The sequence below is a fragment of the Ruditapes philippinarum genome, unplaced genomic scaffold, assembly GCF_026571515.1.
Source record: "Ruditapes philippinarum isolate M1 unplaced genomic scaffold, ASM2657151v2 ctg263_1_1_1_1, whole genome shotgun sequence".
Classification (NCBI taxonomy): domain Eukaryota; kingdom Metazoa; phylum Mollusca; class Bivalvia; order Venerida; family Veneridae; genus Ruditapes; species Ruditapes philippinarum.
The window spans coordinates 279758-294720 of record NW_026857525.1 but is presented as its reverse complement, the minus strand read 5'-3'; the positions used below and the strand labels follow the sequence as shown (position 1 = coordinate 294720).

At 30.1% G+C, this 14963-nt stretch overlaps 3 protein-coding genes across 3 annotated transcripts; all 3 read left to right on the top strand.

The window, feature by feature from the left end:
• Positions 1-2977: 2977 nt before the first annotated feature.
• On the top strand, positions 2978-6613 carry LOC132750073 (uncharacterized). The gene is made up of 6 exons (XM_060740012.1): positions 2978-3275; positions 3675-3774; positions 4173-4263; positions 4877-5028; positions 5226-5364; positions 6380-6613. Exons 1-6 carry the CDS (start codon positions 2978-2980, stop codon positions 6611-6613), a joined length of 1014 nt encoding a protein of 337 aa, XP_060595995.1.
• A 143-nt stretch (positions 6614-6756) lies between these two features.
• On the top strand, positions 6757-8581 carry LOC132750064 (uncharacterized). The gene is made up of 4 exons (XM_060740004.1): positions 6757-6949; positions 7284-7358; positions 7496-7609; positions 7910-8581. The coding sequence occupies exons 1-4, from the start codon at positions 6839-6841 to the stop codon at positions 8006-8008; spliced, it is 399 nt and encodes a 132-aa protein (XP_060595987.1). The 5' UTR covers positions 6757-6838; the 3' UTR covers positions 8009-8581.
• A 2030-nt stretch (positions 8582-10611) lies between these two features.
• On the top strand, positions 10612-14247 carry LOC132750072 (sulfotransferase 4A1-like). The gene is made up of 7 exons (XM_060740011.1): positions 10612-10818; positions 11099-11227; positions 11652-11749; positions 12486-12615; positions 13019-13113; positions 13361-13547; positions 13879-14247. Exons 1-7 carry the CDS (start codon positions 10674-10676, stop codon positions 13980-13982), a joined length of 888 nt encoding a protein of 295 aa, XP_060595994.1. The 5' UTR covers positions 10612-10673; the 3' UTR covers positions 13983-14247.
• The last annotated feature ends 716 nt before the right edge of the window (positions 14248-14963 follow it).

The following is a 14963-nucleotide window of genomic DNA, read 5'->3' as shown; positions in this document are numbered from 1 at the left end:
TTTTTACAAAAATAATTATGTTCTCTTTTTTGAATGGCTAAAGACAAACATAATTATATGTGAGAAATTTTAAAGAATAATTAGATCGTGATATTGGTTTATTAATTATAACATCAATGTTGTGTCCCATCATCAAAGGTGATCAATAATAGTTTTTCTTTGTTGATTTGTTAATACAGAAAAAAAACAGAAGAATAAATTGCATAAAATAAGTACGTGTTTAGCTCTGTAAATATCAGAAATGAAATTCTAAAAGAATTTTTAAAGTTATATTTTTTTCATAAGGTTATCTATTATACAAAGCGATTTTACCGTAAATTCGTTCATTGTACAAATACATTTACTAAGACATACATGTATATCATACAATAGTATATACAGTACTCGTATTGTGCTGTAATATTTAAACACACATATATGAATGGGTGCCCACGTGGAATTTCGTCGTACACATACATTTCATCCAAGATACGCTATGGCAGTACAGAAAGAAGAAGTTTGATAATAAGGATAGGTCAAATACGCTGTTTAACTTGTATGTCAAATAGTGCTATATGTATAAATCGAATATCCTAGTGTTATACGTCAAGGTGAACTTTAAGACAGAATATAAATTAAAATTACATATGTCAATTATATCAGAAGAAAGTTATGTACAGGACTTTAACACAATCATTTGATAATTGTTTTACTATATTTAGTAATGTCAGCTGTAAAATATGATAAATAAGAACAACAAGGAAAGGCGGCGTTCAATGAGCGCAACCCCCATACAACCCAGCAAGAAGAACCAGTGGCAAGGAGCCCAGGCGGACTGCAAACAAAAAACAGGACAGGGCACGGACTGTTAAATCACTAAAATGATACATAAATTGTAACGGATAAGGAATTTAAAGAAAACAAATAAATGATCGAACAACAGGCCCACAAAGTCAAAGGGCACATGGGAAGGGAAAGGAGACCGGGGACGGGGGGGGGGGGTAATCAAAGAAATAAAAACTAGGGGCAAAGGGGAAGATACTTACCGTAGACGAGAAAACAACAAGGGACACAAGAAAAAGTGTCACCAAAACAGTATGAAACAACATAGACATACATCTGAGGAACACAGAGGGGCGCCGCCTTGGAACTGTCAGCGGCATAATAATGACTGCTTGGGAGTTTAAACTGGTTAATGGTGCACCAAACCTCGCTCTTAGCCCCACCATGTTCTTATAAACGAGACAGTGTATTACTAAATATAATGAATCCCCGCCAAGTGAAATTCTAACAGTTGTTATGGTTACAAAAGGTTAAATTAGTAAAACACCAAAATGATCATGTAGAAACATATAAAAATAAACCCAATGTCCATAACAAAAGTACTTAATGTCCTAAAGGAAGACAGAGCAACAAGAAAATCACCTACAAGGGCCCGACGAAGCTAGGCAGAAGACGAACATTTAGATAAGTCAGTCCCAAAGGGCTTAAGAACTGTCCATCATAGAGTCTCCCACTTGGTCCATCAGATGTAATCAAAAGAGGAAAGCGTAGTGTCAAACTGTAAAAGGGTTGAACACTAAGCATGCAGTATGTCTTAAAATAGTAGGGTCATAAGCTCTTTTTATAAAACGTTTAATGATTTTAGTAAAAAACAGCAGAAAAATTACCATCACCCAAAATCTTACGAAGTTTGTAAATCACATCGCCATAAAAACCAGGCTGGCTAATCCCTTGTCGCAAAAGACATGAGGATTTGGCCATGTGGTAACATACTACAACAACAAATCCAGCTTTCGCAAATTCAACCCTACTACCAAACAACATTTTAATCTATAGTCATTTAGATGACAACAAATGTATAATGAGATGACATACTTCTGACATGAAAAAGAATTAGTTGTATCTCCGTGAATAAGTGTTTTATTATATATTTATATATTACTATCCGTTTGAAGAGAATCGTCCATGTGCGTTTCCGGTGCCTGCTATAAATACATTACACTCCTGTGAAGTCTTGTAAGGGTTGACGATTTAACGTTGATGTCAGTTTAAGTTCTACCAAAATTTTTTGAAATATTTGCAAATTTTAAATTGTGGTATGCTCGGAAATGACCTTTTTCTTTCAAGAGATATTTTCGTCGTTAAATGAAATATTATACAACAGATAAACTTGTATATCGGACTTTAAGGAAATTCCATTAAGCAAGGTGTTGCTTAATAAGTAACGTCCTTTAATGTGACGTAATTTAAGATCATTTTATAAATAAACAGCGTTAACATGGCGTAATTTCTGCATTTCGTGTCTAGGATGACGTCGTTTTGCAATTATAAATAAACTTCTAAATTCATACGCTACTGAAATAAATTAACAATTTTAACATTTTCAATTTTGTCTTGTTTAGCTTTCTTTGGGGATTCTTTATTTTCTCTTTTTAATTAATAACGGATAAAATGATATAGATTCCCATGGACAATTATATTCTTTTAAATAAATCATATAAAACATATAGGTAATAAGAAATAACTGGCATGTAGTTGCGATGTAGATTGGATCATTCGACCCGCGGGTACATTCGGGACAGATATTTATATCCGATGCAACACATGACAGATACTATAAATCAATTACAATACTTCTAGTTTCTGTGATTTGTATTATTTGTCCTCTCATTCATTTAGTCACTTAATAATTCACAATGTCATCAGAAATAAACAATTATGTACTAAGGAAACACTTATTTATCAATATGGCCATCTTCTTTATCTCTCTTCCGGTCAGCACGTGACAAAACTATAAATATTGATATATATGTCACACACCTACATTACATTTGTCATATATATGTATATATATAGAAGTTTATCAATTAAAACTATTTTATTAGCGTATTGCAAAATACCAAATGATTGTTTAAAAATAACTGTTCATATATATACTTTGCAATTATTTATTTTAGCAAGAAGAGTTCTGGTTCATTCATTGTTACACAAAAAAATGATTTGTACTGAAGATGCTGAGATAAATTTTGTTGACGGACACTTTGATATTCATACACTACCAAGATCACATGTTCACGTCGGAAAAATTATTGAAGACGACAGGCAAAAAGTTATCGTAAACAAGTCACAGAATGATAAAAACCAGCATCGTAGAAGTAATCATGACATCGAAGCCCGTAATGAGTTGAGTGACAGCAAGGAGAAAGTTGAGATTTGTGACCCTCCAATGAAATCATCAAATAATGAAATAATACGGTTTGATGATATGCGTGAAATGGATATGAAACCAAAAGGTAACAATCATTCTATTCTATGTTTCTCGACACTAGAGTGACTAAGCTTACTTATACATGTTAATATGTTATATTTAATTAAGTATCTACCATAGCATGTTTATACAAGCTACAAAAACTGTTCTACAAAAATATTAGTCTTCCCTTGATGAAAAGAAAGATGATATTGATTAATTTAGGTTACATTGATCTACCTGATAAAATAAAAGTTTTATACCATATTCAAAACAAGACAGAACAATGGCATACTGTAGATATGTTGCTTGATAAGTTTCAGACGTTAATAGCTCTGTAAGTCATTGTCAACAAAGATCGAAACTATTTTGAAACTATAAAAACATACTGATAAATAAAAAGGCTTTACATATATTTTCTAATCAAATTGCATTGTTTTTATAGGAATGATGAAAAGTCATTATGTTGATAAAAATCAGAAGAAAGCATGCACTGGGTGTCAAAAAATATTCAAACTAAAAAGAAAACCAAAACATTGCAGGAGGTCAATATTTAATTTATTTTAGTCATTCATTAGATTTTCTTGTTTATCATAAATATGTTGATACTTTTAATGTATAAAAGCATCATCTAACAACAAACACATGTTGATAGATTTTACTAACCATCAAACAAATTGAAAATATTAGACTAGTATCAGTGAAATATCACTATATTCAACTGTGGAAAACTTATATTTTAACTATTTATTCAAAGTCTCAAATTCTGAAACAGGAAAATTTACAAACTTGTTTGTAAAATACTATAATACAATCAATGATAATTATATTCAAAATTCAATCAAAATAACTTTTTGCAATATTTGTACATCGGGCAAAAGTTTGACAAACTCAATGTCTTAATATTCCTAACTATTGCAAGTTAAAGTTATGTTTATTTCAGATGTGGAGGTGTGTTTTGCTTACAATGTGTCAAATATAAAAGAAAACTGAACATGCTTGCTAACCCAGATCCTGAGGGAAAATTAAGAAAGGTATTTTTTACGTGTAATAAGATGAAAGCATTTATTTAATCGCTGTTTTTTGTTTGTCTTTTAAACTGACAATTTTAATCAAGGCAGTCAATTGTGGAAAAGAGAGGTTCTCAAATATTGTTATAAAGTGAATATTACTTTTATACATTGATCTAGCAGTCGGTTGTAACATACATTTATGTTAGAGAATGAACGTTATATACAATTTCTTACTTTCAGACAACATGTTTTATTATACGACAAAATGCTTGTGTAATCAATGATACATATACTTTTTGGCCGGGTTGCACAGGTGCAAACCGGAATATAAAATGGTGGATATCAAGCGGCGGGCGGGTGGGAAAAATATTTTGTAACATTTTCTCAGTAAATACCTATCACAGCATCTCGATATTTGGTATACAACATCAACATATGGTCCCATACCGTGGGATTCGATTTCAGGTCTGTTGTTTATCCACTTCCTGTTTACCGAGTTAGTTGAAATTGGATGGTCAAATGGTTAACATTTTTGTAACATCACAATCTCATGATATTTGGAATACAAATGCAACCCGGCCTTTTCTGTCTTTGACCCTAACACTATTTTCACATCCCACTCGATGTTTTGCAGGTTTGTCGCACATGTTTTGAAGAGGGATTATTGATGATTGGACAAACAAGAAATTTGATGGATGATTTTATCCAACAGAGATCGTTCGCCAAATATGGCAGAATTATAAACAGTAGAGTTAACTCTCTAACTACGACATTTTGGCCAGATCAGTAAGAAATTTTTCTTTTTTAAACTTTCGGAGAAACTTCATTGCTATAGTCAGTTAAGTAAAGGTTAGCTCACTGAGATATTAAATCATGAAGAAATACTTGATTTTATTGCAAAACACAGATTGTAAAATACTTTCCCTTTAAAGGCAGATTTGTGACTTTCTTTTTCACTGAAATGTGTATACTTTATTCACTAGAATTGACATACAGACAGAATGCCTACGATTGTTGACTGGGTTTCAAGAAGAAATCAGACAGCTAGGATCTGCAAACGCCCTGCAAGCACTGAAAGTGAAATTAAAAACTCCAGCATGGCAAAAATCAAACTACTGGAACGTAAGAATATTTCACCTTAATAATTCATATAAGCAATAACAATGTTTTATACCTGATTGTTTATGGTATTTATTCTAAAAGCTTTTTTGTAGAGAAGGTAAACAGGGTAGTTAATTTTGTATAGATACGTTAAGTCTAGGCAGGGAAAAATATTTCAAATGATAATAATTCACCTTTTTCATGGGAATGACATGTACGATCGATGGAAATTAATTAAATCGATTTGTTTTCTTTATATCCAAGGCAAACCTAATGCGGGTATATTTTCGTTAAATGACCCACTTTAAAGTAAAATGCTTCTCGTCCCGTTTTGGTTTCGACATTTTGTGTACATGTTGTTATATACAGCTACCTTCCTCTAGAATCACATTTTATATGTTAGCTAAGAACTTTCGTCTTGCTTTTTAAATTTAAAGTTCTGTTTGAGAATCTATAGCGGCTGGTATTGTATATGGTGTAATTTATTTATTAAAGTAAGACATTTTCTAAACATTGTCATAAATTCCCTTGAAGATTAAACATTAGCAAAGTTATTACATATCAGGGCAAAAAGGTAATTGATTATCACAAAAACTAGTAATGCATGTAATTAATTATAATTAAGAAGGTAGTTAAAAGGGGCATACCTCTAAGTATGTATAGGTTAAAGTTTATAAGTATGTATTTACAAAATAAATTGGTCAGGAGCGGCGCAGCCTCGCGACCAATCAATTTTGTAAATACGTACTTATAAATTCTAACCAGGTTAGTGTTTTAAATTATTTTCTATAAACAGTCGATTACTTTTCAGGACAATAAGTGAATTATTTACAAAATACTAATGTGTAGATTCAATTTAATAAGTAGTAGTTAAGGCAATATCCTTAAGACTACGTTAAAGTTATTAGTGATTTACAAAATAATGGTCAGCGCGCGATATAAGAATAAAAAATATCAATAAATATAAATTACTTTCAGAGAGAAAATTTGGTTAAAAAATTGCACATTATATAAAATATAATATTATTTTTATCAGATTGAGATACAGTCACGAGTTTGTCGAGCATGTAAAGGTGATATAGGTATCAGGAAAAGCACGGGAAACTGTCGTGTGTGTGGCCTAGCTCTCTGTAGAAAATGCTCACACAGAGAATTACTTTTATACTTGGAAAACGTCGAGATATCAGAAGATGCTAAGTTGGCCATAATTAATACACCAGGGGTAAGTGATGGATTCTTAGCTCGTTTAAAATGCAGTGTGCTTATATAATGTGTTGATACTTTGAGCAGAAATTCTCTTTTTATCATAATTTTTACCTGTATTTTACAATTTTATCAACTAAAATCTATTACTTTAATCTAAGCAAACAACATATTTTAGATTACAGTTTGTTATTTTGTATTTCAGGCGCCTTTTCAAGAACCAAACATTTCGCTGTTACTGTATGTGTGTCTAAGTTGTAAAGAAAGAATAAGTGAGAAACAGAAATTAGACATGTATTGGTTTAGACATCAAACATTAGAAACAAATATCTGTCAGGATATTGTAAATGTTGATGTCAAATTAAAAGCTTTAAAGAAAAAGACATCACTGACTGTTGTAAAGGTAACTACTTTATTTATTAATATGCAATAGATATGCAAATCTATGCAATCATGATGATTTATGCAACAACAACAACAACAAAACAAAACATTTATTGACGTGCATCCTTAGTTTGTATATTTATTAAATGATTAGTAACGTCAGCATTGGCTGATTATATAACATTAAAAATCTTTAAGAAGCCTATTGAGTATTTTGCATTTAAACGCTGTTGTCAATGTCTTATAGGAACTACCCTCATTCATTTAAGAGAAAAAATATTGTTATATTACCGTATTTTACATTATGTTTATAAGACTAATATGTTTTGCTGTTATCTTTTCTGATATTTCAGCTTGAAGAAATTTTGGACTATTCGGAGCATAATGAATTAACATCAACAGAAAAAGGAAAAACTTCATTAGAAATAGTAAGTTATCATATGAAGTATTTAGAACATAGAAAATAATTGAAAGTGTTTTACTGAATTAAACAAGATTGTACTGATCTAATACAAAAGTAAGGAAGTTGTATTTCTAATGTGAAAATATGAATTGTATCTTACAGACGACACTGCGATCAGAGTTGACAGCACTTGAGAAAGAATTAAAGCCCGTGCGATTTTGGTTTAATGACACGCTCACAAAATCTCAGACAACACTTTTAACTAACTTTATCAAGGTACTTGCTATAATCATCTAAACAACTTAAATTTCTAAAACAATATCATTTGCCTTCAGTGTATCATGATAATCTATAACACTTCACTATATAAAATGATAGCAATCAGTAATTGGTATACTTATAATACGTCAATAAAAATCACTTATCATTTACATTTCACAATGATTTAATTAAAATTCTATTGATAACTTAGATAACGGATACGTGACCTCCACACAGTTAATACTTGTTATTTTTTATAGGTTTTAATACTTTGTTTTGATCTTATTAATAGTCAAATTAATTTTATTATTTCAGGGTAACCATGATTTCTACCTTGATAGTCGTTACAAATGCCGAGCTCTTAGTAACAAGTTAGAAACAAAATGCAATAAAGTTAAACAAGACGACCATTAAACAATGAGGATTGCTTCGTAAATTCATAAATAAAACAATAAAATGTTAATGTAAGTTAGATATTTTGATAGTGATCATCCCAAATACCTTCTTGAATTTATTGATGTGTTTGCCATTGGTGCTAAAATTCAAATAAAAATGTTTTTGTTCCATTCGTACTTTTAGAAATAATTGCTTGTTGAAGATATCAGTGCATTACATTGAAGATAATAATAACACCCCACATATTCTATAAGTAATTCATAACAACTTATTTCCAGAATTAAGTTGACAAAGTGCACAGTACTTATGGACACTATAAATGTAAAAAGTACTGTTTTCAACGAAATCCTTCTCTACTTGTAAATATATTGACATTATTATACAAAGGAGAAATCGACGTTAAAAGTTACTAGAATAGGAAATTGGACAAATACAACTTATAAACGATGTACAGATATTTATTCATATATAATGATTTACTAACATCAATTTGTATAGCTGACTTAACATTGCTTACTTTGTCTAAGAATTTGAATAAATGTTATTCCAATATATTTATTTTATATGAATCTAAATGATAAGTTGTTAAACTCGCGTCTATCATATATTCCTATATAATTTTTGTACAGCTGGCTAAAAATTGAGTAAATAAAGTTTGATTTTCATTTCGACTTTCATTTATATTTTATATCTTTCATTTATCCTTATATAACATCAATTTGTTAAGCTCGCTCAACACAGACTAAATGAAATTTGATTTCAATTCGATATTTTTGTTTTTTATTTATTTACATTTTGTACGGGTAATCGTATATCCTTTTGTTAAGCTAGTTCAACAATGAATTTCTTTGATTCAGCTTTTAAAAGATATCAATATAGATTATTCAATTTGTTAAGAAAGCATATCAAATTTTAGTATTTCATTATTCATATAGATTATCAATTTGTGAAGATGGCTTTACACGGGGTTGATGAAATCTGAATTTCATTTATTTCTTCTTTTATGTACAGAGTTTATATTATATAACTTTGTTAAGCCAGTTTAACCTTGGGTTTGTTTAGATTCGTCATTTAGAAAATGTAAGTTGCACTATATTCAGTTTTTATATACGAGTCTAAGGCAAAAAAGGTTCTTTAGCCAGCATAACAATTTTAAAAAAAAAAACGTTTCATACACATTATATATTGTATCAAATAAACCGGCATAACAAAATTAAGCTCTTCATAAACCTTTATAGTTCATATCAATTTGCTATGCTGGCATAACAAATGCGACTTGTTCATTGTTTTTCATATAAAGTGAGTATTTTGTATCAACTTGTAAAGCTGGCCTAACATTGGGTTTTCTATTAAAATTCATTTCACTGTGTTAAAATATCTTTAAAAAAAGACATCGCCTCTAAATTAAAATTTTTGTTTTACTACTATTTGTTTATAAATTTATTATATCAATTTGTTAAGTAAGCTTAACTTTTGTCGAGTATGTGTGAAGCTATTTATTTTGGAAAGCTGGCATAACACTAGATAATCTTACTGTCGTTATTATGCTAGCTTAACAAAATCTTACTAAATGTGTTATAATTGTTTGTGTACTTCTGATGAAATGAAATGGATTTTCACGAAACTTTAATGTATTTTCGTTCATTCTTTTTTGTTAATGCTGTTGTCTTTTTCATTGCTGATTAAAATATCATTTTTGCAGTGTTTATTGACCGTATTTGGTATTTTAATTGGGAATGAATGAGCATTTCCTTTCAAAAAAGACATGGTTTAATGCAATTAAGCACATGTCTATCAGAATGACGCAGCTCAGGTAGTATCTTTAAATTTCTCTTGTCATTTGAATATATTTTCGCATAAGGTACCTACACTGTAACAATTATGAACATTATATATTATATGTGAAATGTTCTATTTCACTATCTAGTATAAAAGTAAAGGAAACTAATTATAATGAGCTGTCACAAGTCTTTGTAACTTTTATGCTGTCTGTATTTCATCATTTCTCTATGTAAGAAATACAGTTAGTATCAATATTAACACATGTTCTTAAATTAAGGCATTTTAATAAAGTACACTCATTATAATAACACTAAATTTCATTATAATTTGAACATTAAACATCTACATAATCGACTCTACTTTAAAAAATCGATGCATGATTTACTAGTGTTTGAACTAATAACCTCTATGATAATGGTCTATTCATAGATTTATTTGTTCAGGGAATCTTCGAGATAATATATCGTTTATTACCGTCAATATTGATATCAATTCAATAATTTAAAAACAATGAACTTCAGATATCTGTGAGATCTGGAAAGGTTCATAACCAAGTAATCAATTATGAAATCGATAGACGCCATTTATGACTTGAAAAAGTAAAACAAAAAAACAGAAATCCGACAACATAATTCAACTATAAAAACATTACAAAATATCTTATTCAATTAATTCAACATTTTATAATAAACCATTTAAAATTTATAAGTTTGAAATTATTAAACATTTAAAATTTCGGACCATTTAAACCTTTGTAAATCTCCAAAAATAGCCACAGTGTAATAACGAAGATATGGCGGTCATTTAATCATGTATATAGTAAAGGTTTAAGAGCTAGCTAGGTCAATGGCATATATACATATGATAATAAACTATTATAATGCAAACTTGAAAGACAAAAATGTCTACTGAAGGATGTGATGAGAAAATAAAAGTTCGTCTTAGGGAATATAAAGGAATCTTGATGGGATATAATGAAGCAGAAATGATAGAAACAATGGATACACGAGAAGATGACATCTGGGTCTGCAGTTACCCAAGATCAGGTTTGAAATTTAATCTCATTACACCATTCCTTGATGTAATTTTGTTCTGAGATAAAAAGAGATTGATCAATACAAATGTTATTTTAATGTTAAAACGTATTAATAGTGGTTTTTACTATCTGTTTTCAAGAGGATGAAAACATGAAATAACGAAAGATAAAGAATACAGCAAACTAATATTAGTTTAATAAAAAAATGTGTATAGATATACACCTAGAACCACTATCCACTAGGCATCCAAGCAATTATTCATCTAATACTCATGAAACAAAATTTTCAGGAACAACGCTTACCCAGCAGATAGTCTGGCTTGTGATGACGCTTGATTTTGAACAAGTCACATCTGTTCAACTTGATGACAGGTTCCCGCAAGTTGACATGAAAGATGACAGATTTCCTTATTATAGAGGTATGTTTGTATGATTGAAGATACAATAGAAAATGTTATTTTGTCTACTAACATATAGATGCATTTATTCTACACTTCAATTTATCTTCCAACAGAGTTGTTTCAATAATGTTTTGAGTTATTGTGGAAGACAATAGATGTGGAGTTGACAAATCAATTGATTGTATGTTTTACATGTGTAAGTAAAGGTGTTTGAAAATAATAACATGTTAATAGGAACTAGATATTGTCATGAAAATATTATTAATTATTAAATTGTTCGTTTTCCATGTAGTTGTGTTATTAAAAAAGAACACTGGCCTTACATCTTGGTACGTTGAATTAAGTTTTCGGTATTTAGAATTAAAATATCAAAATATTTTAACTTTATATAAGAGAGTGATATAACCGCCTTGTTTGATTTCTTTTAATCTGTGTCATACAGGAGTTGAGCATATAGAGAAATTAGCATCGCCAAGGATGATAAAGTGCCATTTACATCATTTTCTTTTACCAGAACAATTGCGGAATGGCAAGGGTCGGGTGCGTACACCAAATTTAAACCCAATGTTTGTTTTACAGTCTTGTTGCATTAGAGCTTTATACTATCTCAGAATTTTCAGTGTTAAGTTGACTTATATATACGAGGGAAATATACTTCCTTTGGTACAAACTTGATAAACTTTAAACATTAGTTATCAGTTATTTACTTAGCTCTCCTATGTAAACCTTTGGTAAAGAGGCATTGACAATAAAAATGAAATAATTACGGCTTTTTCCACATGTAAACATATCGCAAAACTATTTCAATTGATTTTGTTCACAAATGTCTTTATAATGAACATACGTCGTTTATAGTCAAATGTATACTTGCGGAACTGACATTTAATGTAAATACAAGGTCATTTCTGTCGCAGACATATCTGTTGTTAACATCGTACATTGACAGTTATATGTATTTGTTCACAGGAAACGTATAACAAAGATTTCTTTAAGAGTAGAATATCAATCAACCATTCCATTTAGAAGTTTCCTGCGATAAAAGAGCATTTGAATTAACAACAAATTCTCGCACTATGAATATCTATTATTTACAAAAGTGGAGCAACGAGAGATTCTGATTTAAAAGAAAAAACGTATTTAAACAAGTTTTGCACGGTATCTTCCAGTTCCTTCATATAAAAGCTTAGTCAAGAGAATAATGTTTTTCCTCCTTTTTACTTATATTGTAATTTCGTTACATTGTTTTTTATAATTGGTTAACTTGATCACTTTTCAGATTATATATATTGCAAGAAACCCGAAGGACGTTATAGTGTCCGCATACAATTTATTAAAGTGGACAAATGAACTATCGAATGACGAAAAGGCTTGGAACGAATTTTTAGAGTCATTTGTAAATGGATCTGGTACGTTCATTATTACTTCTATTCAGAGATTATCTGTTGTTATGTACTTATTTATTTATTCATTTAAGAAATACCTATAAACAAATGCAAACGACCGGTGCTAGGGGGTGTGACGGCAGTTTGCACTTGACAGTACCATTAATGATCAGGCTCAATTAAACCGAGCCTGCAACATTTTCAATTTTGCCGTTTTAGGCTTTCTTTAGGGATTCTTATTTCCCTATTTTTTTCGGATTATTTTAAAAGAAGTGAAATCAAATACACATTTGTTCATACTTAGCAATGTCGTTAATTTAGTGGCATAATACTAGCCTTTATCTTCACAACAAGTTCAGCATGTTTTGTGGACGAGAGGTTAGATATGCTTTGCATTTGATAAAAGAATTAGTATGAATGCTTTTAGGGTTGTATTGTCCATGGCCACGGCATGTGACTGAATTCTGGCAAAGAAGGAATGACAAAAATGTTCTTTTCCTTAAATATGATGACGTTATAAAGGTAACCTATATTTATCCTTAACATTCATTTTCTAAATATTTGCTGAAATAAATTAAACAAAAAATGTAAAAGTAAATACAGAATGATTAATTATATTCTATATTTTATCATGCATCTAAATTTAGTTATATACTCGTAATAATATAAAAATAAAAAATGTTTAAAATTTTGATTTATACCAGAACGCCGCATTTATTAAAAAAACCTATTTTAATGATAATCATTAAGCGTTGATGATTTGTTATAGGACATACCTCAAACAGTAAGAAAAATTGCACGCTTCTTACAACAGAATATCAGCGATGATGACGTCATAAAGATAAGTGATTGTTGTCATATAGACAAGATGCGCAACAATGACAAATTAAACATGTCATACCACAGAAAGTATAAACATGGCACTGATGACGTCACAGGTGGCTTTATAAACAAAGGTTGGCACTTTTGAAGATACTTCGTTGTCAATTTCGTGTTCCGTGATCCATTTTTTGTATTGTTCTTTTTCAGGCAGTGTTCGTACGTTACATTAAAAATTGATTTGAATTTTAAACAGTTGAATGCTTTCAAAGGTGTGACGATAGCAAAATCAAATATTTGATCGGCAACCAGTTTAATATGTTAGCTGACTTGACTTTGTACTAGAGGCAAAAGTGAGTCATTATTCAAGGGCTTAAAGAAACTGTTCTCATGTATAATATAGGTGTTCATGAATACTGATTCAACAACACCCTGTTTAGTAAATATAATTGTATTATATCTTTACAGGTATATCTGGTGCTTGGAAGGAAGTTTTGTCACGGGAGGAAGCAGAAAAGGTTCATCAGCTAGTGGAACAAGTGAATCAATATGGACTTTCATTTGAAGATTGATCATAAATATTGAATACACGCACTTATATAGCATATATTATATCTTTGTTTAAATATATAAATAAATATCAAGTAAAATATGTAATGAATGACTTTGGTCAAAATTTACATTATAAAATAACAGATAAAGTCCTATCATGTCAAGATAAGTTTGTGATAAGTGTAATGGACTGGAGAGCCATTAAACTGTACTATTATAATATGACTGTAATATGACTAGCAATTCCCCATATTGTTATTGACTGTCAGTTGAAAAGGACTGCATGCCAGCAGATGAGCCAAAATATTTCAAGGAAATCAAACTTAAAAATAATGTACAAGTATTTTAGAAAAGCAAAAATATTCAAAAACTAATTCCGATGTTATATGAAATTAACGACCGATATTGAAGAATTCATCACCATATTTCTAGTGCGTGACTAACGTTGTAAGGCCTGCTTTTGCATATTCTGACATACTTAGAGTAAATTTTGCTACGTGTAAATTACTTTCTTTTTTTCAACAATATTTTACTTTTAAATACATTATTTCTTTAGTTACTTCATATAACTTATTGCAAAATAGCGTCACGTAGACTGCATCCGAGATGTGATCTGTACCAGTCTACATTATGTTAAATCATATTCAATCTATCACATCACAAGAGCCTACTTTTTCATGCCCCATGGTAGTATATTGTACAATTCTGTCAAGAGATGAAAAAAATTATCAAATATGTATAATCTTTGTCTATTGTTAGTGTTTGTACCAAGTTTTTTCTAATATGCTTGTATTAATGACAGAGAAGGGTCTTTCCAAAAGAATATTTGAAATACGGTTTACCGTGGACAAATAATCGTCTTGGCAAACTGTTTTTAGCTGATGCTATCTCTGGAGTGTGACCTCAACCTTGAACTTTATCTAGTTCTCCGCCATCATCACTGTCACATGTGTAAATATATTAGCAAACACTAAATTCAATTATACAGAATTGATGCCAAC